This window comes from Echiichthys vipera (genome assembly GCF_963691815.1).
Source record: "Echiichthys vipera genome assembly, chromosome: 4".
Lineage (NCBI taxonomy): Eukaryota > Metazoa > Chordata > Actinopteri > Perciformes > Trachinidae > Echiichthys > Echiichthys vipera.
Window position 1 is genome coordinate 34,514,476 of NC_139829.1, and position 27,700 is coordinate 34,542,175.

Genomic DNA, 27,700 nt, shown 5'->3' on the forward strand with positions numbered 1-27,700 from the left:
GGACCATCCGGCTGCTGCCAGCACAGAGGAGCCGACACCACACACCCAAGTGCTGGCCGCCGCAAATGAACACCCATCGGACATTCATCGGTGTCGCAAACAGAAGAACAACAGCAGAACCTCAGGTATGAATGTTTTCTCTGCTTTGTGACAGAGCGCTGAGGCTCTGCCGGCTAAGCTAACACTGTTAGCCTAACGTTAGCATTAGCACCCTTAGCTTCGCCTTAGCTTTCTGACAGCTGAGGTGAATTAACTGAGTGAAAACAGACCCACACACCTTCTCTAACGTTACACTGACTGCTCACACTCGCTTTGTTTGTCTCTTTGTTGGAAATAAAGCGATACTTAATGTTTTAAACTACCAAAACAGACGTGGCTGAGCTAACAAGGTAGAAACAATTACTTGGACCTTTACTGTGGATTATTTCAAAATAAGTGGTTGTGTGTTGTAGCCCCGGGGTCATTCGTGGTTTAATGTGCGTCACTACATCTGTGTTTACCGGTTATTGTTTACCCTTTGTTGCTCAAATGAGCTTTTGTTTGATTAAAGTCCATTTACGTTTGACTTTTGTTCGCATCTTTTGCGTTTCCTCGGCAACGGGTTGAAATCTAGCTTAAAGCGTCTTCAAGTAAGTTTGGTAACGCTGGTGTTTTATTCAGTATAGTTAACTGGAAGTATATTTATCTCTATTAAACATCTATTTTCACTCTGGGTTCAACTCATCTCCTACGTGTCTAGCTCGGTGCTTTTGTTTTGAAAGCGTTTGTCCAAACAGGAAGTGAAATGACTGAAATTCCCTGCGTGCTAGCTAACAAGCTAGCTAGGTTATACCCTTTGTTTTAAGTTGTCATTTGGTCTCTAACGTGATAAAACCGACGCAGGCTTCACATAGAGTGGATATTTGTGTTTACCTCAAAGGTTTGGTTGGTAAAGTACGTGCTTGTGCGGTTGAATGGCACAGTTAGTGCTAATGTTAGCCGTGCTGTTGCTAATGTAGGTGTAGCCCAGAACAATGTAAATGTGCCACCCCCCTGAGAAGAGTCAACAGTGCACTGATGTTGCAGCTTGTCATTGCCTTTTTGTTGGCCTCTGTGTGTGTGTGTGTGTGTGTGTGTGTGTGTGTGTGTCTCACTCTCTCTCATACTCAAATCATTTAAAACCAGCGTTTTTAACCAGAGGTGACCACAGATGTTTCCCAACTTTCCTGGAATAGCTTGGAAAGAGCAACATTTCACAGCCCACTCTTTAAATCAATGTCCAGGAGACATGCCTCATGAGTCCTTCTTGGCTCTTCCTGATTATTGCTTTGCTTTTAACATATTTTGTCCAGTCTTGGGAACTTTGCACCCAAGTGATACTGAACAAGGGGAAAGAAATGAGTGTATTTCCAAGACCACCTCATAGGTCAGGACCAAAGCCACAGTTTGATTAAAAAGTGAATCATCTTTATTAATTGTAGTTACTTCTCCGCAGCATGTTAAAGGTTGAATACAGAGAATGAGCAGAACACCACAACAACAAAAAATAATTAAAAGCACTCGGGTTGCCAGGTTGGTCAGACCCGGTCCAGTAGCCTACAGTAGACCGGAGCCATCCCCTCCGGCAAATCGCACCATAAAAACAAGTATTAGAAGAGTTTGACTGACAGTTACTGTTGGCTGTTACAGCTAAGTAAAGATGAAAGTGATGTTAGCGATTAAGGAGAAAGGTAGCCATGTTGGCGTGTGTTTTAGTGTCGTTGAACTCCTTTATCTCAGTCCATGGAGTGAATGCTTGGTCTATATTGACTTTGGTTTTTAGTATTTGCAGCTGCTAATTCTGCAAATAAGCAGCTACAGGATCGGCAAAATCCATTTCACCCAGTGCCAGCCTACAGTAGCTGCACCCAACAACAGACAACCCTGGCAACCAGCAATGCCCAACGCTATTGGCTGCTACCATGGAAACACAACGTGACAGAAAGTCATTGTCAAAAGCGTCAAATTAAAAAAAAATATATATAAATTCATACTAAATATATAATTTTTTTTAATAGAAAAGCAATAATTTCATTCTGTACCCCTCAAAACGCTCCATGGGTGAATTATTTTTTCGAAACTATTGCTTTTAATTAAGTGGGAGGTGAACGGTCGCTGAACTCAGCTCATTAAATTCTTCTTTACATAAATAAGTCACCCTGTGGTGTAGACCTACATTTGTTCAAGATTCAAGATTCAAGAAGCTTTATTTATCCCGAGGGAAATTATTTTGCAACAGTTTCAATACAAAGGCGGAAAAGGATCAGAGTAACAATAAGCATAAACATAAATCAAATCAAAATAAAGCTAACGTCAGATAAATCAAGCAATGAACTAAGTGTGACAGAGTGCAACAGACGTTGTGGTTAAACGCAGGTATATACAATATACAACAATACGCAGCGTGCAGTTTAGCTGCAGATTGAAATAAAATAAGTACAAACTAAATAAGTGAGAAGGAGCGATAAGTTATAAGTGTTAAAAATGTTAAAAATGTAGCAGCATGTCCTACAGAACTAAGTGACAGTATGGCACAGTGGAGTGCAGCAGCATGTCCTACAGAACTAAGTGACAGTATGGCACAGTGGAGTGTAGCAGCATGTCCTACAGAACTAAGTGACAGTGTGGCACAGTGGAGTGTAGCAGCATGTCCTACAGAACTAAGTGACAGTATGGCACAGTGGAGTGCAGCAGCATGTCCTACAGAACTAAGTGACAGTGTGGAACAGTGGAGTGTAGCAGCATGTCCTACAGAACTAAGTGACAGTATGGCACAGTGGAGTGTAGCAGCATGTCCTACAGAACTAAGTGACAGTGTGGAACAGTGGAGTGTAGCAGCATGTCCTACAGAACTAAGTGACAGTGTGGCACAGTGGAGTGTAGCAGCATGTCCTACAGAACTAAGTGACAGTATGGCACAGTGGAGTGCAGCAGCATGTCCTACAGAGCTAAGTGACAGTGTGGCACAGTGGAGTGTAGCAGCATGTCCTACAGAACTAAGTGACAGTGTGGCACAGTGGAGTGTAGCAGCATGTCCTACAGAGCTAAGTGACAGTGTGGCACAGTGGAGTGCAGCAGCACGTCCTACAGAACTAAGTGACAGTATGGCACAGTGGAGTGCAGCAGCATGTCCTACAGAACTAAGTGACAGTGTGGCACAGTGGAGTGTAGCAGCATGTCCTACAGAACTAAGTGACAGTGTGGCACAGTGGAGTGTAGCAGCATGTCCTACAGAACTAAGTGACAGTATGGCACAGTGGAGTGTAGCAGCATGTCCTACAGAACTAAGTGACAGTATGGCACAGTGGAGTGTAGCAGCATGTCCTACAGAGCTAAGTGACAGTGTGGCACAGTGGAGTGTAGCAGCATGTCCTACAGAACTAAGTGACAGTGTGGCACAGTGGAGTGTAGCAGCATGTCCTACAGAACTAAGTGACAGTATGGCACAGTGGAGTGTAGCAGCATGTCCTACAGAGCTAAGTGACAGTGTGGCACAGTGGAGTGTAGCAGCATGTCCTACAGAACTAAGTGACAGTGTGGCACAGTGGAGTGTAGCAGCATGTCCTACAGAGCTAAGTGACAGTGTGGCACAGTGGAGTGCAGCAGCACGTCCTACAGAACTAAGTGACAGTATGGCACAGTGGAGTGCAGCAGCATGTCCTACAGAACTAAGTGACAGTGTGGCACAGTGGAGTGTAGCAGCATGTCCTACAGAACTAAGTGACAGTGTGGCACAGTGGAGTGTAGCAGCATGTCCTACAGAACTAAGTGACAGTGTGGCACAGTGGAGTGTAGCAGCATGTCCTACAGAGCTAAGTGACAGTATGGCACAGTGGAGTGCAGCAGCATGTCCTACAGAACTAAGTGACAGTGTGGTACAGTGGAGTGTAGCAGCATTTCGTACTTAAGTCAGTTACAGTAAACCACAGTGAAATGTAGCAGCATGTCCTAAAGCACAGTAAGTGTATCAGCAGATAGTTACAGTAAACCATTAATAAATAAATAAAGTGATGTAGTGGTGATATAAAGTGACAGTGTCGTATAGCAGCATTACTTACTGAAGTAAGTGACAGTGCAACTGAATAAAGTACAACTGAATAAAGTGGTGCAGTGATGGTATAAAGTGACAAAGTGACATTTTCAGGATACAGTGTCTCCACTGTTCCTTACCTGACTGGGGGGAGATGAATTATAAAGTTTGATGGCCGCCGGAAGAAAAGACTTCCTCCGGCGTTCAGTATTACACCGTGGGAGAATGAGTCTCTGGCTGAATGTGCTTCTGCTGATTTAGATCACAATTGTTATGTGTTTATCCTCATTTATTGCGTTGTTATTTACGGGGCCACGTCTGTGAATCTGCACATATCCTATTCTGCTTTATTTTTATATTTATATGTTTAGTTTTTGGTTATTGTGGACATGTGCTCCGGCACGCTGGAAGGCTCGGTCTTTGTTGTATGTACTGAGGTGTCTGTATAACCCTGTATGGGATGGGTCATGGATACAGTACATGAAAATATAAAATGCATTCATTCGTTCATTCGTTGTTATGATTCAACACTATAAATAAAATTGAATTGAACCGAAATAGAAAAAACAATTTGCCTGCTATGGTTGGTGTTGCTTTTACAAAGCCAGGTTGACGCTGAGGTGCCAAAGAAGAACGTGTGAGGGCATTTTAGGGCGCGCTCACACTATCTTCCCGGACCGAGACCCGGACTTTAGGGTACTTGTCCCCCCTCCCCCTCCCCCCCGCGCCCCAGCCCCGTTTGTACTCACACTACCTGGGCCTCGGCCAATGCTTCTTGCTGTCCATACGCCTTCAAGCCGCAACACGTCACACGCATTGATCGCGTGTGTGTGGCTTTGTTTACAAATCTTTCCATAGACCTCGGAGTTTTAGTGCGTCTTGTCGACTGTTTTTGAATATTTCCATCCGACCAAATCTGCAGTAAACACTCCACCTCCGCATCACACCAACATGAACCTTTCACCACCATTGTTGTTGTTGTTAAATGTCCGCGCATGGTCCGTCCTTCTATTTACATGTCCGAACAGGCGGACATAACGCTACTGCCGTAGGGCTCGTGCTCGTGTGCGTACACGTGCGCACGCTCGTGCTCGTACATGTGCAAACGGCTCCGCTAAAGCCCACCTCTTTCAAGCGGGCCGTGGCGGCCCAGCTGGCCCCAGTTGAGCGCGGAGCGGGTGCGCTCACACTACTTAAAGGTACTAGACTTTAGCTGAAAAACCGGTTTTGGCCGCGGCCAAAGGGACAGTGTGAGCACGCTCTTAGTGACTGATACTTTATTGTTGTAGCATTGTAATACTGAAATTGGTGATTCCCGTTTGACTGAAGGCTCCATCATAAATAATGTCTTCTTTAATTGCATTCCAGGCTTGTGTATTAAGTAATAGTGAGACGTATTATTATATAATGAAATACAGGGTTTGACACTGTCTGCTCTGTCTCGGGCAGACTGGTGCCTGCTTGTCCTTGAACACACAGTCACCCTTTGAGGGTTTACTTTTTTTATTTTTTACTGGAGACGCCACCACAGGAAGCTGATGTTATGGCAAGGAAGTGCCTCCCCGCAGTTAAAGCATGAATAAGGAAGGAGAGCAGGGAAGGAGTATTAATGAGTTACTAGACCACTGCTACCCCCACCGCCTTCTCTTCCCAGACTTTTCTCCTCATCTTCAGTCTCAGTCTCATGCTTTGTTCAGCTGCCTGTAAAAGAACACCACACACTTGTTCCCTTGGATCAGACCCAGTGCGTTCATTAACTGTGAAGTCAAATACTGAAGCTCTCTGTGATTTGAATTAGGATAAGTGTTATTGGCTTGTTAAGGAGCAGCTTACATTCTGCAGCACATCGCTACGTGTTTAGATTGTTTAGGGTGCTTCGCAGTGCACGAGTAAATCATTCTGGTGACAGCCTGCTACCTCCCATAGCATAGATTAGTGGTTCCAAAACTGGGGGGCATGGCCACCTAGGTGGGCCTGGAGTTATAAAAAGGGGGGCTGCGGTGAGGCTAAATATACATGACGTGTGATTCTGCACTGCTGAGGGAGCATTGAAACCAAAGACTGTATAAAAAATGGACATAGCGTAGATGTCGGGGTCCGTTCGCTCAACTTAATCCAGTCGTCCTCGCCTACGGGAATCGCCATCTTGTCAGACTTTGACTCCGCCTCATATCCTCTTACCAAAAAAGGGCATGTATGTGACGTTATGCGGAGGGACATGCGTCCATCTGGCTGACTTACACCTCCGAGGAGAAGTGAGGGCCAGTGGCTAGCCCCTAATTATTTAATTATTCATAAACTTTAACTCCAATAAAACAAAAAGTAGCCTGGTACAAAAAGATCACCCCCTCAGTGTTGTCATGGAGATATGAGCTAAACATACAGACTAGGATGTTTTACTGTCCCAGGCCTTAAACAGGTTTAATGATGCTGTGAAATCAGCCTGTTTAACATGGGGGTCAATGAGAAACTGCTCTATTGTGCAAACTGTCCTAGTGAACACTTGAAGAACTGCATTTTTTTGCCACTTCCGTATTGGATCAAACAGGAAGTCGCTGTGGTTGGAGCTTGATTAAAACATTTGTGAAGGACTGCTCGGTACACGGACCCACGAAATCCAGACGCACCACCGGCAAATTTCAATTTGCTCTGCCGCACCATTGGAGCTCATTAACTGTGTCAGAAAATCCCATTTCGCCAATCAAACCACACTTTCCGTTATATAACTGATGACGACAATGATGCGACGTCGAAGTCGGCTAAATACGTCACCCTGTTCTTTGCTCTGATTTGTCGTTGTCGGCTGCAGGGCTATCCAATTGCTTTTTTGTGGTATTTTGAAATGCATGCGTCCGTGCCACCCCTTGAGTTGGGAAGGTCTATTGCTCGTTGCCAGACCCTTCGTCAGGATAGATGTGGGTCTGGATTTCCAGGCTACGGTACACGTAAAGCAGAGAGTACATCTATCTGTTGGTCAGCCAAATGGAAGTCTTACTTTTAAAAACATGGGACCTTTTTAAATAATCATATCCATTTGGTTTTGTGTATGTAGTAGATTCTGGTCATCAGCCCTGTGATCAGTTCTTCCTCCCCCTTATGCAGCTGGCTAATATTTAAATATTTCAAATGTCAGTCAGCCCAGTGATGGTGGAGCAAATAGTTTTTCAGTGTCACACAGACAGCATTGTTTTGGATACGGTGTGATTCATCACAGATGTTGGTGTGAGAAGAACAACTCTTTCAGATTGCATTTTATAAACTGAACCACGTAGACGTCGGTCTGACAGCCCAGTGTGTATAAATGTACGGTGTTTATTTCATTTATTGTTTTAAGCGTTTCTAAAACGGTACTTATTGCCGTCCACTTGCAGCGTGAGGGAGTGGAAGGAAAGGCAGCTGCCTCGGCCCCATTTAGCTGCACTTTTGGTTCCCAGCCTGCGCTCCCATGTCTCTTCAGTTCCAATGAAAAGAGCCGTACTTCAGCTAGCAGCGCTCTGTTTCAGACATCTGCTTTGACACACATTCAGCTATTCAGTAAACTGGCTAGTTGCTGAGTGCACATGTCAGTACTCTGGGAAAACGCCCTGCCAAACGTATGTTTTATGGATGAATACAGGACACAGGCAGAGAGATGAGGCTATTCTATATTATATATTCTATAAAGCTCAGCCCTGTGGATTGTCCCGTATCTTCAGATGGAGAAGTTACTCACTCGGTGGTAAAAAGTAGGAGTTTAGCAGCTGCAATGATGCTGATAGATATCTTAAATAGTTTCTTTGAGCCCCAAAGGTTTGTGAGAGAGAAAGTGGAAAAAAAAGTTAGAGGGCATGCACTGCGGGACTAAAGAAGTGCTTGGATTGGCAGACAAAGACATCAAATGCTTCCCAGGCGATTATTTATAGCTTCATTGCATGTTTAATTTAAGATAACCTGTCAACAGCATATAAAGGCTAGGTCTGGCATGCAGCTTCCAAATAAGGTGAGGCCTGTTGGCATGTAGATGAACATAAAAAGGAGCATTTAAAAAGAGGTTGCAGATGTAAACACAATATGCTGCGAAGTAAACAAAGTTGAGTTTGTATCATAACCATAAGTCTGCAGTGCAGGTCTGTTTCAGGGAATACGGTCTCCCTCTGCACCGCAGAAGCTCCAGAGCTGCAGAGTTTAACCAGCTGAGAGACATTATTTGCCATTTTCTCCACATGAGGCAAAGAAGATTGTGTCTTTTTGTAGCACTTTCTAAACTCCTGCATGACTGTCTGAGGTCCGGTGGATGTGTAAGAACAGTGCACATGCTAATTTGAGTGAAATGTACATTTATTTGATCTCTAAGTCCAATCAAACTCCTCCATAACTTTTCCTAAAGACCAGGGCTGTGTGTTTTTGTGGTTTGGTCAAGTGAGGTAGGTGTAGCTCGACACTTCTCCGCATTTACGTCACTGGAGGCCGAGGTTAACCCGACAGAAATAATAAGTCAAATAAATATCGTCTCGGCAGAGGACTCAAAGTGCGCGCGAGCTGGAAGATTCGGTGCAGGATGACAGATTGAATGTATCATCCGTACCAAGGAAACACAGCTGAAGGATATTAGACAGGTATTTGTTTTTGAATAAAGTGCAGTTGTGGTTTAGCAGCAGGTTATTTTGGATTTTCTGGAAGATACAGCAATATGTGACTCAGATGTGAGCTGTTGTGTGCAGATCTCCGGCTGCTCCAGCTGTATCAGATCTTACATATTGATTTATTTTTGCAGTTTGTATTTATTTACTCTAAGATCCACGGAAAGGTTTCAGTCGGTGAATTGTCTAAACATTTGTGCGCCTGCTACGATCCGTTGTTCAGCTTCTCATAGCGTTCTACTTTCAGTCTGATTTACTGCTCATCTTTGATTATATGTATTTCCACAGCCGAACAACAAACGTCTTCTCAGGAAAACAGCAGAGACTCAGAGATAGATTGTAGCCTAGTTCCAGCTTTCTTTCCCCTCTCAGGAGCCTTACTGCAAGAGAGCTCCAAATCTGTGCTAAAGCACTTACTCTTCGTCTCCAGCTGTGTCCCAAATCACTTTCCTTGCTATCGTGGCATCAAGTCAGGTTCTCTTCAGACCTGGACTCGACGTGAACAATGCTGAACAAAGCCTCCTGTGTTTATATGCGAGCTTTTGTTATTTGGTTACAGCCAGCTTCGGCACCTTCCTCACTGCCAAGTCCAAACGTTTTACTAGCAACGTTGCACAGATAACTGTTATAGGTGCTTCATTTGAAATGGTGTGAGAGAGTATCTTTATCACCTGTTACTAATTCAGGACACATTTTGAAACAATGCAGCTCACCAAAATTATGCTCAAGAATGTGCCCCCATTAAATAGTTATTAGGAATATTTCCTGGGCTGTCACAACAGTAATTGTGAGCTGGTATGAGATCTTGCACGAACGAACGTGGCTCTAAATGATTTCTTGGCAGTGCAGGATGATATTGGACCGGTTGCCCGGTAACGGACTAACGGACTCACATTTTTGCCTCTTTAAATATGACTGCAGTTGTGTCGGGTGCTTTGATCTTTGAAGGAATCTACTTTCTCCTTTTTTGGCTCTGCTGATTATTCGCAATGCTCGTGAGCAACCACCCACCCACACAGATTCAACTCTTTATCAGGGTTTACAGCTGACAAGCGAGTGAAACTTTGAACTGGGTGAACTATTACAAACACATGGGAGCCATCTAGTGGAGATATTGGTTGGCCCTTTGAAAGCCTCTTTTTCAGTGCCCATAGATTCCTGACTGTATCTGGGGTGGTCCCCTACAGCTGTCCGTCAGACGTAACTGCAGTGATGAGAAAATGATTTAAATAGCAAGTACCACACAAGTGTATCATGATGGAAATATAAATTATCAGTGATCCACTACTTCCCAAACGGCACCTATCTAGAATAAACTCCAAATCACAGGCAGACGGAGAGAAACGCGTTTTCTACAAGTGCTCGGCTCTTCACTGCGGTCGCTGTGTTAAGGGAATAACCTCTGTGGAAAGAATTCCTCTTCCATGGAAAACTGGAGCTATCACTCTGCGCACTGACATACATTACCTTTCTCCTCCCTCCTCTGTGCACAGATTGAGCTGTAAATGTATCGGCATCAGAGAGCCCACTATGAAGAAGTCGGTCCGTCCAGCGGTGAGTAAGTCGAGCGGAGACCGAGGGAAGGCAGAGGCCACGGCTGCAGCTGGAACCGGAAAGCTTTCAGCCAAGACCGCCACCACCGCACCTCTCTCTAAGGTAACACTCGTCACGCGAAGGACTAAATGCCGCTATGAATTAGTTTTTATCGTCTTTGTTTTGAGTGGTTTTCTTTTTTTTGTGTGCTTTTAAGGTGAAAAGCAATGATGATCTTTTAGCAGCTATGGCCGGAGGGAATCCTGCATCAAGTAACGCTGTCAACAAGACCAAGAAGACTGCCTCCGTCGGGACTAATGCTTGCAACCTAGACAGCAAGCAAAAAACAACATCAGGTAATATTCAATGCCTACATTTTGATTTCATCTTTATTAAGTTCTTTCACTGAAAATGTAAAGATTACTCTTTTCTCTTACTAGGTACTTCATCCAAGCGTACAACCGCTTCAATTTCCAAGGAGCCAAATTCATCACGAGACCGTCTCCGGACATCCAGGACCTCAGCCAATAAGAAGCAGTTGGTATCAGGGACTGTAGCGGGGGATGTAGCCTCAGGGAAGCGCTCTCGCAGCCAGATCCTTGCAGAGTCTGATGGCCGTATGAGCAAATCTAAATCAGACGGCCAAATCAGTGATAAGGTGGCCCTGGAGACCAAAGTGAAAGACCTGCTGGGTTTGGCTAAAAGCAAAGATGTGGAAATCCTCCACCTTCGCGGTGAGCTGAGAGACATGAGGGCTCAGCTCGGCGTGGGAGGGAAGGAAGCAGTGCAGGAGGAAGACGCTGCCGAGGTGGAGGAGAAGCCCCAGGTTTCAGCCATCACAGCAGCTGACGTGGAGTCCACTCTGATTCTCTTACAAGAGCAGAACCAGGCCATCAGAGAGGAGCTCAACATGCTAAAGAGCGAGAACCGAATGCTAAAAGACCGACTCAATGCGCTGGGTTTCTCTCTGGAGCAGAGGCTGGATGCCTCTGACAAGCTGTTCAACTACGCCTCCCTGAGCCCGGACCTGGCAGTAGGCAGCGGGCAGAGTGACGGAGGAGGAACGGGTACGCTGACCTCCTCAGTGGAAGGCTCTGCCCCCGGCTCCTTGGAGGACCTGCTCACAGGACACCAGCATGGAGGCTCTGCAGACAACCTCGACAGCGAATCTAGCGAGGTCTACCAGGCCGTCACCTCCAGTGATGACGCTCTGGACGCCCCCTCTGGAGCCTCCTCATCGTCTGAATCGGAGTGCGCACCCAGCAGGGATCGCTCACGGAGGGGCAGCAGTGGCAATGCCAGCGAGGTGTCGGTGGCCTGTCTGACGGAGCGGATCCACCAAATGGAAGAGAACCAGCATAGCACCGCTGAGGAACTCCAGGCCACGTTACAGGAGCTGGCCGACCTGCAGCAAATCACTCAGGAGCTGAATGGAGAGAACGAGCGGCTAGGTGAAGAGAAGGTGATCCTCATGGACTCTCTGTGCCAGCAGAGCGACAAGCTGGAGCTGTACGGCAGACAGATCGAGTACCTGCGCTCTCTGCTGGACGAGCATCATATATCGTACGGACTAGAGGAGGACATCAAGAGCGGCCGCTACATGGAGCTGGAGCAGCGATACGGGGACCTGGCGGATAACGCCCACTTTGAGAGAGAGCAGCTGCTGGGTGTTCAGCAACATCTGTCCAACACACTGAAGATGGCCGAACAGGACAACGCTGAGGCCCAAGAGATGATCGGAGCGCTGAAGGAGAGGAACCACCAGATGGAGCGCATCATGGAGTCAGAGAGACAGGGTCGAGCTGCCATGGGGGCCGCGCTCGAGGAGTACAAGGCCGCGGTGAGCAGTGACCAGGCGGAGCTGAGCCGCTGCAGAGCCCAGCTGGACCAGGAGAGGCAGAGGGTGGCCGAGCTGTACTCTCTTCACACCGCAGGGGACAAAAATGACATCTGCCAACTGCTGGAAGGAGTACGTCAGGGGAAAGAAGAGGCGGAGGCCAAGGCAGCGAAGTTGCAGAAGGAGCTGGAACAAACCCACAGCGACCTCACTCGACTGCAGGACACTTTTAGTAAGGTTAGTTCAAATTTGAAAGAGATTTTGAGGTGTAAAATTTGACTTTTACAGAGACGCCGTGTGTGGGGCATCAATTTCCTGAAGCCATAAGATGCTAAATTGATGTTTTGACCTAAATGAATTTAGGGCGCAAGAACTCGGATAAGAGTTTTTGGGTCACCAAAACGAGGTCCTATAAAATTAGCTATGGAGCAGAGTCAGATTTGACCTTGAAGATGTCACAAACTGAGCAAATCCCCAGAGTCTACCTTTAGAAAGGAGTGGTACATGTTCCCTGTTATTACTCACTTGCCAAGACAACACTAGACAGAGGTTAAACGTGTAGGCGTGTACTTTACACATACTGTGCACAATCCATCTCTATAAATTACTGTATGACACTGCTGGAGCTTTGCTGCACATTAGCCAGCTAAATAACTTAATGGCTCGTTGATGAAATAAATGCTAACCCTCTTCCTGTGCGTGCAGCTGGACAGGGAATACAGAGACTTCCAGGAGCGGGTGCAGCAGCAGATGGCCGAGCAGGAGCGCATGCTGGAGAAGCAGCGCATGGAGCTGCAGGAGAAAGAGACGGAGATCGCAGACATGAAGGAAACCATCTTTGAGCTGGAGGATGAGGTGGAGCAGCACCGTGCTCTGAAACTCCACGACAACCTCATCATCACAGACCTGGAGAGTGAGTGGGCTGGACACAGAACAGTGTGAACCCGTAATGATCAAACTTTGACTGGGTTGTAGGCTCATATGCCGGCCTGGTGTTTACTCGTGCAGGCAGCCAGTGATCATTCAGCGACCCTGTTGTGTGAAACCAAAACCCCCATATAATATAGCTGGTTTGAATGTCAGTTCATTATGTTCTTTATCTCAAAAAACATAATCTTCTGGCATCAAGTGTTTGTTCCTCTGACCCCGTGCCTAGACCCTAAACATCACATCAGCGTGACGACAGCGTTCGCTCAAAACTCAAGTGACTGTCTACACCGGTTTCCTCTGATCGAAGCATTTAAAAGCGTCGAGCAGCCAAACGCTCACAACATTTTCCCTTTGAGTCCGATAAAGGCCTGCCCTAATTATTTTGAAGAGGATCTCACACTAAACACTGTTTCCCCCTCCTAATTCTATAGGCCAGGGGCCGAGGAGCCCTTAACTGAAAGAGAGACGGACAAACATAGAATAAAATTAAGTTGGAATATTAAACTGGCCTACAATAATGTATAGGACGGCCTAAAGCCTACACACATAACTTTGTATGATGCATACAACACTAAACTATCAAAATACTAATTATTAATATATTTAAACATCATGTTTTTGTGTTAAACATGTGGAAGGCACAATATTTTAACCTTAAGACAAGTTAGCCTCTCATCAGTGTTGTGTTATAGGCCAGTTTATCTTTGCTAGTACTGTGATGGATTCATGTTAATACATATTTAAATCCATCTATCTGTAGGCTATAAGTTTGAGAGAGGACTTAAAAAACAGTTCAAAGCACTTTACACATAATATAAGGATTACACAATACAGAATCAATCAATCAACAAACAAGCATTAAGGAGAAACCTAACATCAGAAACACTCAATTCAAAGAACAAAAGAAGATTAAGTATTATATGATAAAAGTTTAATCATCAAAATAATAGAATAGAAATACTTTAATGATCCCAGACTGGCACATTATTCTGTAACAGCAGCAGTGGGTCAGCAAATAAACACTTTGTACATAACATGAATAGAATCCAATATATACGTAGTGTGTGTATACAGTGCACAGTGTGCTATAAACTATAAACAATAATATATACAACAAAATATACTATAACAATATCAATAATGATCTATACAACAAAACAGTAGAGAGAGCAGAGTTCTCTGTCAGGCAGAGGTGAGAGAGTTATTATAAAAGTATTTCCTGTATCTGTTGCTACGACGGCGAAGTCGAAGCAGCCTCCTGGAGAAGGTGCTCCGCTGTCTGACCAGTGTGAGTTGGAGAGGGTGGAGAGGATGATCCACGATGGAGAACAGTTTTATCAGTGTCCTCCTCTCCACCACAGCCTCCAGAGTGTCCTTCTCTCCACCACAGCCCCCAGAGTGTCCTTCTCTCCACCACAGCCCCCAGAGTGTCCTTCTCTCCACCACAGCCCCCAGAGTGTCCTTCTCTCCACCACAGCCCCCAGAGTGTCCTTCTCTCCACCACAGCCCCCAGAGTGTCCTTCTCTCCACCACAGCCCCCAGAGTGTCCTTCTCTCCACCACAGCCCCCAGAGCGTCCTCCTCTCCACCACAGCCCCCAGAGTGTCCTTCTCTCCACCACAGCCCCCAGAGTGTCCTTCTCTCCACCACAGCCCCCAGAGTGTCCCAGAGTGTCCTCCTCTCCACCACAGCCCCCAGAGTGTCCTTCTCTCCACCACAGCCCCCAGAGTGTCCTCCTCTCCACCACAGCCCCCAGAGTGTCCTCCTCTCCACCACAGCCCCCAGAGTGTCCTCCTCTCCACCACAGCCCCCAGAGTGTCCTCCTCTCCACCACAGCCCCCAGAGTGTCCTTCTCTCCACCACAGCCCCCAGAGTGTCCTCCTCTCCACCACAGCCCCCAGAGTGTCCTTCTCTCCACCACAGCCCCCAGAGCGTCCTCCTCTCCACCACAGCCCCCAGAGGGTCCTCCTCTCCACCACAGCCCCCAGAGTGTCCTCCTCTCCACCACAGCCCCCAGAGTGTCCTCCTCTCCACCACAGCCCCCAGAGTGTCCTTCTCTCCACCACAGCCCCCAGAGTGTCCTCCTCTCCACCACAGCCCCCAGAGTGTCCTCCTCTCCACCACAGCCCCCAGAGGGTCCTCCTCTCCACCACAGCCCCCAGAGTGTCCTCCTCTCCACCACAGCCCCCAGAGTGTCCTCCTCTCCACCACAGCCCCCAGAGTGTCCTTCTCTCCACCACAGCCCCCAGAGTGTCCTTCTCTCCACCACAGCCCCCAGAGTGTCCTTCTCTCCACCACAGCCCCCAGAGTGTCCTTCTCTCCACCACAGCCCCCAGAGTGTCCTTCTCTCCACCACAGCCCCCAGAGTGTCCTTCTCTCCACCACAGCCCCCAGAGTGTCCTCCTCTCCACCACAGCCCCCAGAGTGTCCTGTTTGCAGCCAATCACAGAGCCAGCCCTCCTGATCATGATAATAATGATAAAACATTAAATAACACATAAAACACATAATGATAAAACCCTAAAATATGTAGTGAATTGTAGTCATGTAGGACATCTACCTAACGTTTACTTGAAGTTCAGTTTGCGGTCTTACAGCCGTGAGACGAGAGCATGCACCGAGCCGATGCGGACAGCTGCACAGATTCAAATGAGAGTTGCGAGTAAAATAATATAAATGCATCTGACATGCACTCTGAATCTTCAGGCTAACAGTAGTAAATGATGTGTGGAGTCAGACCAACATATATTTACTTCCTATTTCAGACTCTGTGAAGAAGCTGCAGGACCAGAAGCACGACATGGAGCGAGAGATCAAGATTCTTCACCGCAGACTGAGGGTAAGAGGGATGCAGGTGGCAGTGAGCTAAGACCAGGCCAGACTGGGGTCAAATATTATTTGCATAACGTTCTTTGGGTTAGATTGTCTTTAGTCCACTGGGAGAAAGGAAGACCGTTCTTAAAACTGTAGCAATTTTAGGTCAGTACTTCGCCAAAACATCTGACACAGACAACCTCCTGTTGTGTGCTACATGTGTGACATTGTCCAGAGTTCATATTACAACGACATTGAGTGTTCGTACAGGAGCTTGAATTTTAATGTTGTGTTTCAAAGGTTTGAAAAGTTCTTGGATTTTGGATAAAGTGCTTGAAATTGTGACTGCGTTTCTTTTTATAACAAATAGCTATATAGTTTTAATTTCATTTCTTATCCTTCTGGTATTGCTGGACACTATTTTGATGTTTATAGCCTAATATCGCCTATTTCAAAAAAGTGAAATAATCAATTTCAATATATATGTATTCCTAGAAATATGTTATGTATGTAACAGCTTTTAGGTGCTGGAAAACCATGGAAATGGACCTTGAAGGTGCTTGTAAAGTGCCTGGTTTTGACCTTGGAAAAGGTGTACGAAGCCTGGACTTTACATGCATCTGGCCGCCAGAAACACTAGAACTCTACCTATTGACACAGAGAAACATAAGCATCCATGTAATGTGTGTAAAGTTTGCAAACACATTCACCGAACCAACTTATAATGTGATGATCTATCAGACGTTGCAGCTTGTTCCTCCACAAGTGGCCAAAAAAATCATTAATATTGCTTTAACGATGCAAGTGTCATTTAGCCTAAATAATGTTTATGTGTGTGTGTGTGTGTGTGTGTGTGTGTGTGTGTGCAGGAGGAGTCAATGGAGTGGCGTCAGTTCCAGGCTGATCTGCAGACAGCTGTGGTCATTGCTAATGACATCAAGTCCGAAGCGCAGGAGGAGATTGGAGACCTGCGGCGCCGGCTGCAGGAAACGGCGGAGAAGAACGATAAGCTGTGCAAGGAGCTGGACGAGGTCAAGAGCCGCAAGTAAGAGCCACAGAGAGACGACTGGACGAGCGGTCACGCTGACATCCTCTGTCTTGTGTCTGTAAACAAAAGGAAGGAAGATTTAACTTTGCCTATTAGATTATGAGTCGGGGTGCTCAGTAACAGGGTTTGCATTATTTTATCTTTGATGAATCCCACAGTTGATAAATTACCTTTACAGAGTGATTGATGTATTTTAATTACTATTACTATTTCACCGTAACTGTCCCCACAACGTGATAGAAACCCCTGAATAAGAAGCACGGCTCTGAGTGTACGTACTGAGTTGAGTACTGTGTGTTTCCAGGCAGGATGAGGAGAGGGGCAGAGTGTATAACTACATGAACGCAGTGGAGAGGGACCTGGCTGCTCTCAGGCAGGGCATGGGTCTGAGCCGGCGATCCTCCACCTCCTCAGAGCCTTCGCCCACAGTCAAAACACTCATCAAGAGCTTCGACAGCGCCTCACAAGGTACAACACAATCAGAATATGCTCAACTTTTTTAGATGTTGCTGCTATTTGTAACGATAGCGTTTATATGAAATGATTTATATATAGCTTGTCCGTATAGAAGGGACTTTCAAAGGCTCCTGATTCATGACATCCAGAGTGTGTTTGTTTATTTATGTGGAGCAGGTCTGAACTGAGCTGTATGTGTCACTCTTAACTAAGGTCCACCGCCTGCCAACGGCACTGCCTCTGTGCCTCCGACGGCCGCGGCTGCTCCGCTGCCACGCACCCCCCTCAGCCCCAGTCCCATGAAGACGCCCCCGGCAGCTGCTGTATCACCCATACAGGTACAGGAGGAGAGGCTTTGGATGAATCTGATTGTATCTTTTTAACCAAGACCACTTATATGATGTGTTTGTTGTTGTTGTTGTTTGTTTTAGAGACACTCCATCAGTGGCTCCATGTCAGCAGCCAAGCCGCTCTCCTCCCTGAGTGATAAGAGGCCGAGCTACACAGACATCACCATGCCAGGTGAGGCAGCGACATGATGATCATTAAAATACACCACATATGCTTTATGGATAATGTCTCAAAAATGTAGGTAGACATTTAGGTAGGGAATGAGTCCTTACCCCAAGTGAAGGAGTTCAAGTACCTCGGGATCATGTTCACGAGTGAGGGGACGATGGAGCGTGAGTTTGGCCGGAGAATCGGAGCAGCGGGGGCGGAGCTGCAGTCGCTCTACCGCACCGTTGTGATGAACAGAGAGCTGAAGAAGGCAAAGCTCTGGATCTACCCTCAGTCCTGGTTCCTACCCTCACCTGTGGTCATGAAAGCTGGGTCAGGACCCAAAGAACCAGGTCGCGGGTACAAGCGGCCAAATGTGTTCCCTCAGGAGGGGGTCTGGAGTCTCCCTTAGAGAGAGGGGGAGAAGTTCAGCATCCGTGAGGAACTCGGAGTAGAGCCGCTGCTCCTTTGCGTTGAAAGGAGCCAGTTGAGGTGATTCAGGATCATCTAGTAAGGATGAACCCTGGGCACCTCCCTAGGGAGGTGTTCCAGGCACGTCCAGCTGGGAGGAGGCCTCGGGGAAGACCCAGGACCAGGTGGAGAGATTAGATCTCCACACTGGCCTGGGAACGCCTCAGGATCCCCCAGTTAGAGCTGGTTAATGTGGCCCGGGAAAGGGAAGTTTGGGGTCCCCTGCTAAAGCTGCTGCGCCCGCGACCCGACCCCGGATAAGCGGTTGAAGATGAGATGAGATGAGTGTAACGCACTGTTGAATATAGGACACAAACACAGGAAAGGTCCTTTGTCCCCTTTTGACTACGAGCTATGAGATTGTGAAAGGATGGACGGAGTCTTTATGATATCATCCTTGTTTTAAGAAAAACATGTTTTATTTTGGACGTCATGGAGACTGTTGTTTATGTACACAGTCTTGTTCCTTTGCCTTTTCTTCCGTTTTCCAAGATAGTTTTTGGCTGAAGGAGTAACTGAATGGGAAAATCACGACCGGAGCCGTTCAGAAAGTGGGCGGTCACTGTTGCACGTCCCCTCTTTCATGAGAAATAACATTGTCAGTTTCCCCCCAGAGGCCTGGAGCGGGGAGTAAGCAGGTTTCCTGTATGTTTTACTTAATCAAAACACTAGAGTGGATGATAAGAGGGAAATGATGAACCAACACATAGCGTAGAACTTCCCACAGTTCGTTCTCACCAGTAATGAGTTCAAGAGTTTTATGTGAACGTGCAGATTTGGCCATAGCCTCCAATGCTCCATTTATTTTTCTCTGATTGATTGTTTTCTTGCAGAGCCTCGTTCCCGGGTATTCCCTGAGCTCAGAGGGGCTGGAATGTGGCTCTTTGCTGACTCCTGTTATCTAATTTCAGAGGAAGTCCCTTTTAGAGACTCTTGCACTGTATGTGATGTAAATACTGTGATGTATCCACAGCTGAGCACCTCCTCAGGGGAACCTCGGCGAGCCGACCCCCGCCTGTCCTCCAGAGGGTCTCAAATATGGACTCCACCAAGGCGATCTCAGGTTAGAGATGCTAGTTTAGTTGCATAACCACATTGTAAACTTGTTTTAAACTAACTCAGTCACTAGTTTACGTAATAAAAGTAATCAAATAATCGTGTCCCCCGTCCTGAGCAGTGTCCCGCCGGAGCAGTGAGGAGATAAAGAGGGACATGTCTGCTCAAGACGCCTCCTCAACCTCCCTGATGGCCATGAGTGCTGCCTCCTCCCCGCTCTCCCTGTCCTCCTCCTCCCCTACAGCCTCCGTCACCCCCACAGCACGCAGCCGGCTAAGGTACCACCTTCTCTGTACTGATGTGGTAAAACTTCATAATGTCTAAGGTCTCTGTTTTCATTCTCATCTGTCAGTTCTCTGTGTGACATGACCCCGTCACACTGTACTCTGGATTAGATAAAACATTCAGCCCATGACAGCTCGCTGAGCAAACATGCTAACCATGTCATCTGTTCGCCGCGCTGACGTATTAAATCTTTTAAAACCACGTTTGCTTCAATAGGCGTGTTTTCATTATGGTAAAATGTGGCCGCTCAGAAAGGTGCAGGGCACGCCCTCTCAAATGGCCGTTCACCCGCAGTGTTTTCATTACAAAAAAGGCCCCAGAGGGATTTACGAGACTCCGGAGGGGACGTATCACTCTGAATGGGTTTCAATCGCCACTGATCAGTGATACAGCGGTGCACGCTCTTTCTCAGAGTGAGAAATACAGAATAGGTGTAGTTTGATAGCGTAGTAGTATGCTGGTAGCATGCGTAGTAGCATGTGTAGTAGCATGCGTAGTAGCATGCGTAGTAGCGTGCGTAGTAGAGTGCGTAGTAGCATGCGTAGTAGCGTGCGTGCGCCCCCCTGCAGCAGTCATTTAACAAGCCTCTGCAAAGACGTGCGTGTACAGATCATTTTCTGTACTGTGTTCTAATACAGCACAGGGTAAAAGTGTGTACTCTACTTTGCCCTGTTATTATGGTGTCTGTACTACCACACGTCACATCCCGCTGAGAGCTACATCCAATCAGCAACAGGGCTTCTCTCTTTTTGGATCTGCTCTCCCACAGGGCTGACAAACGGCCACTCGAGCGACTCACATGCAATTTAGGGGCGTTTCGCGATAGAACCGCCTTATTCCGGGTATTTGACCATAGTGGAAACACACCTCATGCATCTTCTGCGTTTCTGTTACAGAGAAGAGAGAAAGGACCCGCTGTCAGCACTAGCCAGAGAGTACGGAGGCTCCAAGAGAAACGCCTTGCTGAAGTGGTGCCAGAAGAAGACAGAGGGTTATCAGGTAGGTCACTGGAAGCGACCAGCTGCTCTGATCCCCCACCATGAAGTGGTCCACATCAGGGTCTGTGTAAAGGTGTTGGGGAGTACCGGCACATATGTAAATTGAAAGTTCATTTTATTTATAGTGCCGTTTCATAACAAAAGTTATCTCTTATTTATGATTTACACAGAGCAACAATTCCCCCATGAGCAGCGACACATCACACTTTCTTTAATGAGTCAGTCAATGTTGTTAGACTTCAAGGAGTAACTACAGAAGAAGATGATAAACATGATAAATGAGACAAAGGTCCTTCATGACAAGACAAGAGTTCCCTGGATCGAATATGGCGTCACCGCTTCCTGTCACAGTTGAGCTGATGTTTTGTAAAGGAAACCGTCAGCAGCACAGTCTGTCCTTCCAGCAGTTCAGGAGTTTAATGATAACATGTTTGTGTCCTACAGAAATTGGAGCTGGTTGTTGTTGTTGTTGTGAGCCAGAGTGTGTCTCTTTCCTCATCTTCCGTGTCACTGCAGTGTGATGGTGTTGTTGCAGATGCACAGCCCCGTGTTGACTGCTCTCTCCTCGTGGCTCTTATTGCTGAGTGCAGTTCAGTCTCTTTGACAATCGAAAAGAAAAGCACTGACCTAGAAATGACCGGGGCTAAAATGACAATCAACAGGTGTGTCAAGAGTCACTTGCCATATTGAAGTGATGTTTACCCCTTTTCAACCGATGAGGTTGTGGTTACCATGGCTCCTTAGGTCCTCCACAGGAAGTGTGCAGCATTTAACACATCCTGCGAGTTACCCACCTGACTAAAACACAAGGCTTTCTGTCAATCATTGCGTATGATGCAGATTACAGCTGTGACACTGAGGAGGCTTGAGCATGGTTACAATCAACCTTGGTGGTTGTTTGAAATCACAGATTTACGGCTCCTGCAAAGGTCAGATGGCAGTTGGTGGTGGAAAAGATGATAAATATGACATGGGTGAGTAATGTTGTGATCCCAGGACTGCCATCCGATCGAGCCGCTGTTCTCAGTGGTTAAATCATTTTAAAGAGTTGCACGACAACTGGATTTATTGTGATCATATTATCGCTGAAAGCTTCAGTGGCGGGCAGTGGCATTCATCACCTGGGATAAAATGTTGCACCCCTTAGCTCGGATACGGCCCAGAAATAGTTTTCCCATCGATTTTGTCCTGGACTGTAAATGTTCTGTCGGGTTAAATCACAGTTTAAGTGGATGGTGGCTTTGTCTTTCAGAACATCGATATTACAAACTTCAGCAGCAGCTGGAACGACGGCCTGGCCTTCTGCGCTGTGCTCCACACCTACCTGCCCGCGCACATCCCCTACCAGGAGCTCACCAGCCAGGAGAAGGCAAGTAGAGCTCCCAGGAAAGCCCCGACCTTTCAGCCAGCGTGACTGAGTAATTACCGTCGTGTGACTGTGACTCTTTCTTCTCTTCTCAGAGGAGAAACTTCACCTTAGCTTTCCAGGCTGCAGAGAGTGTGGGCATCAAATGCACTTTGGTAAGCTTTACACCAGTATGAAATAACTTTATTAAAATGAACATGAGCCAAACCAAAATAACGGAAGAGCTGTACTCGTGTTGTAAAGAACCAGGAAAACTCCAGACGCAACTTTGGGTCTGATAAAGTGCCTTAAATAGAACATTATGTATACTCAGAGGAATGTGTACAGAAACATGTAGGTAGGGAAATGCCCTTTTTTAGTTATTATTTTCCCATTCTGGTCTGCCATGCTCCCCTAACTCATAATGTATTTACCAGACATGCTCATTCTAATCATTAACCAGAGATGAACTTCAGTATGTGTTGCTGCTGTGCAGTGTCGTCTGTAGTTCTGCTTTTCACCTCATAAACCTCACTCTTCCGGTGTGTCAGTCACTACAAACCCAAGCTGTGCAGCAAGACATTGTTTAAACCCACAGAAGTTAATGTTAAATTCTAATGGAGATGCATCTACTTTCTCTCTTGGCGACAGAGAAGATTAGCACCACTCTCATGTCTGTATGCTGTCTAGATACAGTAGTAACACTAGGTTTGTGAAAACTCCCAAAAACACTCTTCACCACCACCTCTACTGACCTTAACAATTAGATTTTGATGCCTCACCTTAACCTTCTTACCTAAAACACGCAAGTTCAGTGCCTTACCTTCACAATCTAAACGTAACCATAGGAGTCCTTAATCGTCTTTGCGAGACTTTTGTAAATGTGACTTCCTGTAGCCTCCACTTGTCTCCCGGCAACGTCTGCACTCCAGGAAGTCTATTTTTAATACTAGGTTTTTGTACAGATTAAGAAAGTGAGATACAACCTGTGGATTAGTGAGCTTTTACACAGGGACACACCAAACTGACACACAGACAGCCATGTAGCATGTACCTTCTGTGCCTGTGTGAGAGGAGATAACACACATACCAGGTATTCATCATTCAAAATGGGAAACCGGGAGACCGACAGGACGAATCAGGAAGGTTACTTCCCCGTTCCCAGTCTTAATGCCAAGCTAAGCTAGGGTTGGTTGGTTATAGCTTCATATTTAGCGCACAAAGTGAAAAATCGTCTCATCTGACAAATGAATCTTCTCGTTAATGTCCAACAATTCCTTTGAGGGGAAATAAAGAGGGAACCTGTGTGTTAAGGGGTTAAATACATGAACATTATACAGGCTAGCCTCCATTGACCTTCAGTCTGGTTTATAAGCACGTACAAAATCTTGAATTATTAAATAATAAAATGGTAAAATTATATTTCATTGTGTAGAATATACATTGTGTCAAGTCTTCAGTTCTTTAGTTTCCTCCTTGACTGTCTCTTCTTTTCTATTGCAGGACATAAATGAGATGGTGCACACGGAGAGGCCGGACTGGCAAAGCGTCATGACTTATGTCACAGCCATATACAAGTACTTTGAGACCTGACTCCAGCAGCTCGCCCACCCTGCTCCTGCAGCACAATCAGAGCCACGCAAGCCCTCCGGAGCTCTCAGCGACCTCTCAACCCCACGAGCAACTGTTATACCTCACTGACCCTGCTCCCCCCCCCACACACACACACACACACACACACACACACCACACCACAGCAACACCCAGTCACGCTGCATGTCGCTCCTCGGTATTTAGCAGCACTAAAGGCAGACCAGAACCTCACCTCACCTTCCACGCAGCGTAGAAGACGCTTTGTGTAGTGCTTTAGTCCAGGGGCTTGCCTGTATGTCTACTGTTACACTAGTAAACCATGAGAAGAAGCTCTGGTGAAAGCCCAAGTATGAACTGACCAGGGAGGGAACCCCTGGATCATCTTTGCCTTTGGTTCTCGTCCGAAGTAGCAGCATGAAAAAGACACCCAGCAGTCTCAGTGCCTTCTATCTGGCTTTTTTATTTGGGGGGGGGCAAACCATATTCCTTCACCGTTTACCTAGTTTCCAGGGTGTTGAAGGGGAATTCCTGCAAACCTGACTTTTCAAGAGGAGTCATTTTCATCAGCAGTGCCCAATTTTCTTGTTTGTTTCGTTGGTTGCGATTTCTTTCGTCGGTTTTGTGGAAGCTCCTCCAGAATAATAAAGTTGGAAATCCCCCGACGACCCTGAAAAAACTCCCTCGGAAAGGAATTCAGACGGACACAGCCTTTTTTTTTTTTTGCACCAAGTCTTCCCGACGTTACAGTTCGACACAGATGCCTCTCTTTGGATGGATAAAGTGCCTGTGTGAGACCATATGAGCTCTCTCCACAGAGGCAGTTTCTTTTCACTACAGTTCGTGAAGCTGAAGATTCAAGGAGTCGTTGCCAAATATGTTTCGGAGCCTTTCGATTGTTGAGCTTTGACTCTATTGGTCATCAGGAGGGAGCGATGCCGCAGACGGCTACAATGTCGGCATCGGATCGTGACCGACTGCTTTCCAAGCACAGAAATATGCTATGTTCTACAACACAACTACACGTTTTTGTTAAGCAGCACTAACACTCTCTTCAGATGGTTTTACGCTAAAGGATCAATGACGTGTATGGAGGTGAACGCTAACTTGTTTGCATTTTAGAGGCCTGCATCCGCCACCTTGCACTTGGACTTTCATTCGGCACATACAGCATCACTTCATCATAACCAAAATATGAGTGAGTAGTACTTAGTCTGTTAATAACATGTACTTTGATTGACATTTACGTTAAGTTAAGTTTAGATCAGAGAGCCTTAAACTTAGAAAGCCAGAAAATAAGTCTCTCAGCATGGACATGTCGGGGAAATGTGCTGTAGCTTTCGGAAACTAGCAGAGACGGGTTCATAGGTGAAGATACACTTTAGTAGTTCAGAGCAGCGACTCGTTAAAGGAATAGTTTCATTTATCGGGCAGTACACTTGTTAACTTTCCTGCCAAGTTAAATGAGAAGATTGATACAACTTTCATGTTCCTGTGCAGTAAATGTGAAGCTAGAACCAGAAGCTGCTTAGCTTAGCTTAGCATAGCATAGCATAAATGGTGACACAGGCACAGCTAGCCTGACTCAGTCCAAAGTTAACAAATAATATGTTATATTTTTATGTTCTCTTTGTCCCGGAGTCCAGAAAAGACTAAGCTTTTAAATTCCGGTGTATCAAAGTAAGCAAACAAAAAAAGAAAAAACATGTTAGCTAGTGAGCTTTAAAGTCTAATTCCGAGCTAATCAGTGTTAGCCACGTCCGACTCTCCTGGATGGTTAATGGTTAATTTGATGTATGCAAGTGCTGAAAAAGACTATGGGCTGATTTTGCACAGGAACTACACTTTAAAGGTTGCCTGGATCCATGTTGGCATGGCTACGCGTCAGATACTCTGGTCTTTCGTGATTGGTTATGGGAAAATCAAATCCCGTCCCAAAAACTCTGTTCGACTGAAGAGTGTAAGGACTTGACTGTTCTGTCTGAGTGTGGGCAACTTTAGAGGTGCTTGTTGTTAGATTTGTTAAAGCTGTTTCCCTTCATGCTAAGCTAAGCTAAGCTAAGCTAACCCCCTGCTGGCTCTAGCTTTATATGCAGCGTACAGAAGTGAGAGCAGCATCGATCTTCTCGTTTAACTCTCGTCAGGAGAGCAAACACGTCAAACTATTCCTTTAACAATCCATTGTGCCATAGACTTAGTGTTTTTGTTATATGATGCAGTGTTAAGACAGGTAGCTTTTGAAATTCCAAGTATGACTAACCGTTACTATAGCGATACTCTGCAGCACACAATGTCATTTCATTTGTGAGATTTCAGTCAGCAACAGTGATGTTATGCTAAACACTACAAGTCCCCCTGCTCAGTATTTATTTTCTAACACCGTAATGTAGTTGTAAGCAGCTTTAAGGACATTTAAATTTAATGTATACTGCTTGTTATAACTCCTCCCATCAAGACTTATTATATATTATTGCAACTGCGTCTCACTATATTGTCATTATCTGTTAAAACATCAGCCTCCACTTATGGTTGTCCACAGGGGGAGTCACAAATTAATTAATAAACAGTTATAACTGCTTACAACTATGATTATAAACCTTTTATTAAATATCTACTGCGAGGGGATTTTAGGTAAAGTGTTACCTTGTAATGCTGTCTGACTGCTTCGTGTTTATCGTGCCTCAACCTACAAAAGTTCACTGTATTTATTTGCGTGGTTACCGATCATCGTCGTGAGGTCATTGCTTTATTTGCGTGTCTGGGGTGCATCTGAATTTATCACACATACAGTAAGTAGCTGCACTGAGTTAAGCTTGTTTTATATATTCCGCACTAATTTTCCTGCCTTAACAGTTGATGCGCGGCGTCTGAGACATTTCACACGGCGGCCATCTTTGCTCAGCAGGCACGTGTCGCGGTGTGGAAATAGTTTCTAGAACAAGCTCCTTCTGAGGAACACTAACAGTGAGCGACGGCCGTAAACCGTGTCTGGTGAAGGTGACTCGACACCGTTTTTGATTTGGGTCAGATGAAGCTGCCAGCTAGTATCAATAGCAACATCAGAACCATTTTCGTCTGGATTTCGAAGCACATCCCGCCGCACTGTTTGCCAAACCACAACGTGTACAGCTGCATTAGACATTCAGTGATTCAAAATTGGCACGAGAGCCTGCAACAATGACAGGTTCTCTGTTGTGTGCGAGGGAGTGTGTGCGCGCGCGTGAGTTATTTAATGACGTTTGAAAGCACTGGCTCTCTGTCGATGGGGGTTATCAGCCAACAGTTTTATTGTGTTCTGCTCGGTTCCTCCGCTGGCCCACGTGTTTTATGGCTCCCGACAGGAACGTCCGAGAGCCACAGAAAGATTTGAAGCCTCTCCATCCTGGAAGTGGAATGTGTTTTTGATCACGCTTTAGTGATCCCGGGACTTTACGAGGTCCAGTGTGTGCCGATGCGGATTGATCGATGAACATGAGGAGAGACCAAACGGCTGGCGAAGGCTAGGAAGCGCATTCCACCTCCACATGATGCAGCCATGAGGGGCATGTTACACTGTCTGGGACCAGAGACGACGCCCTTTTCGAGTGTGTAGCTTCACCACGGCGAGCAAAGCAAATGTGAACAGTGCATTTATGTCTTTTATTGAGGTTCATCACATTCATTTTTCTTTGTGTTTACTTGAAAATGCTCTGAGAATTCCACTGAACCTGCTCGAGTTTGTCTTTTTGTTTCCATGTTGCCTTTTATTTTTTACAGACCATGTTTTGTTTTTGGTGTGATTCTTTTTTCCCGTTATCACAACACATGCAGTGCTGAATGCTCCCTTTGTAAAGCTGAATGAATAGACGTGTGTGTGTGTGTGTGTGTGTGTGTTCGTGTGTGTGTGTAAAGGGACTAAGCTACAGTATTAAGTGCACACTACAATGATAATCAGTTGTAAAGAACAATGCTGTCTGGTTTTATGTTGCTTTATTTTTTCTGGCAAAAGTTATAAAAGACCATTCAAACAGCCTCGTTTGTCGTCGTCATTGTCTTAACGAGTGTTTTTGAGGGGGACGTACACTGACAGGTTTCTACCAGGACATGTTTACAGGCTTTTATGTTAAAAATAAATAAATTTTTCTTAGACTGGCTGTTTAAATATACCTGTTTTGACCCCTTGTCTGAAACACT

At 45.9% G+C, this 27,700-nt stretch overlaps 1 protein-coding gene across 2 annotated transcripts; it reads left to right on the forward strand.

The window, feature by feature from the left end:
* specc1la (sperm antigen with calponin homology and coiled-coil domains 1-like a) lies at window positions 1–27,534 on the forward strand. Of its 2 annotated transcripts, XR_014593169.1 has the most exons (17): window positions 1–125; window positions 10,161–10,323; window positions 10,418–10,556; window positions 10,641–12,274; window positions 12,743–12,950; window positions 15,732–15,805; window positions 16,650–16,825; window positions 17,133–17,296; window positions 17,498–17,622; window positions 17,716–17,806; window positions 19,227–19,316; window positions 19,431–19,587; window positions 20,491–20,593; window positions 21,845–21,961; window positions 22,054–22,113; window positions 23,441–27,388; window positions 27,419–27,534. XR_014593169.1 is itself a non-coding variant. In XM_083912217.1 (16 exons), exons 2-16 carry the CDS (start codon window positions 10,198–10,200, stop codon window positions 23,528–23,530), a joined length of 3,354 nt encoding a protein of 1,117 aa, XP_083768343.1. In that variant the 5' UTR covers window positions 1–125; window positions 10,161–10,197; the 3' UTR covers window positions 23,531–27,492. The 2 variants fall into 2 exon arrangements, 1 of the variants encoding a protein (XP_083768343.1); XM_083912217.1 differs by having other exon boundaries at window positions 23,441–27,492.
* The last annotated feature ends 166 nt before the right edge of the window (window positions 27,535–27,700 follow it).

Coding starts and splice junctions, on each gene's coding strand:
- specc1la (XM_083912217.1), top strand. CDS start 10,198: ATGAAGAAGTCGGTCCGTCCAGCGGTGAGTAAGTCGAGCGGAGACCGA. Junction 17,623..17,715: donor CTGCTGTATCACCCATACAG/GTACAGGAGGAG, acceptor TGTTTGTTTTAG/AGACACTCCATCAGTGGCTC. Junction 21,962..22,053: donor AGCTCACCAGCCAGGAGAAG/GCAAGTAGAGCT, acceptor TTCTCTTCTCAG/AGGAGAAACTTCACCTTAGC.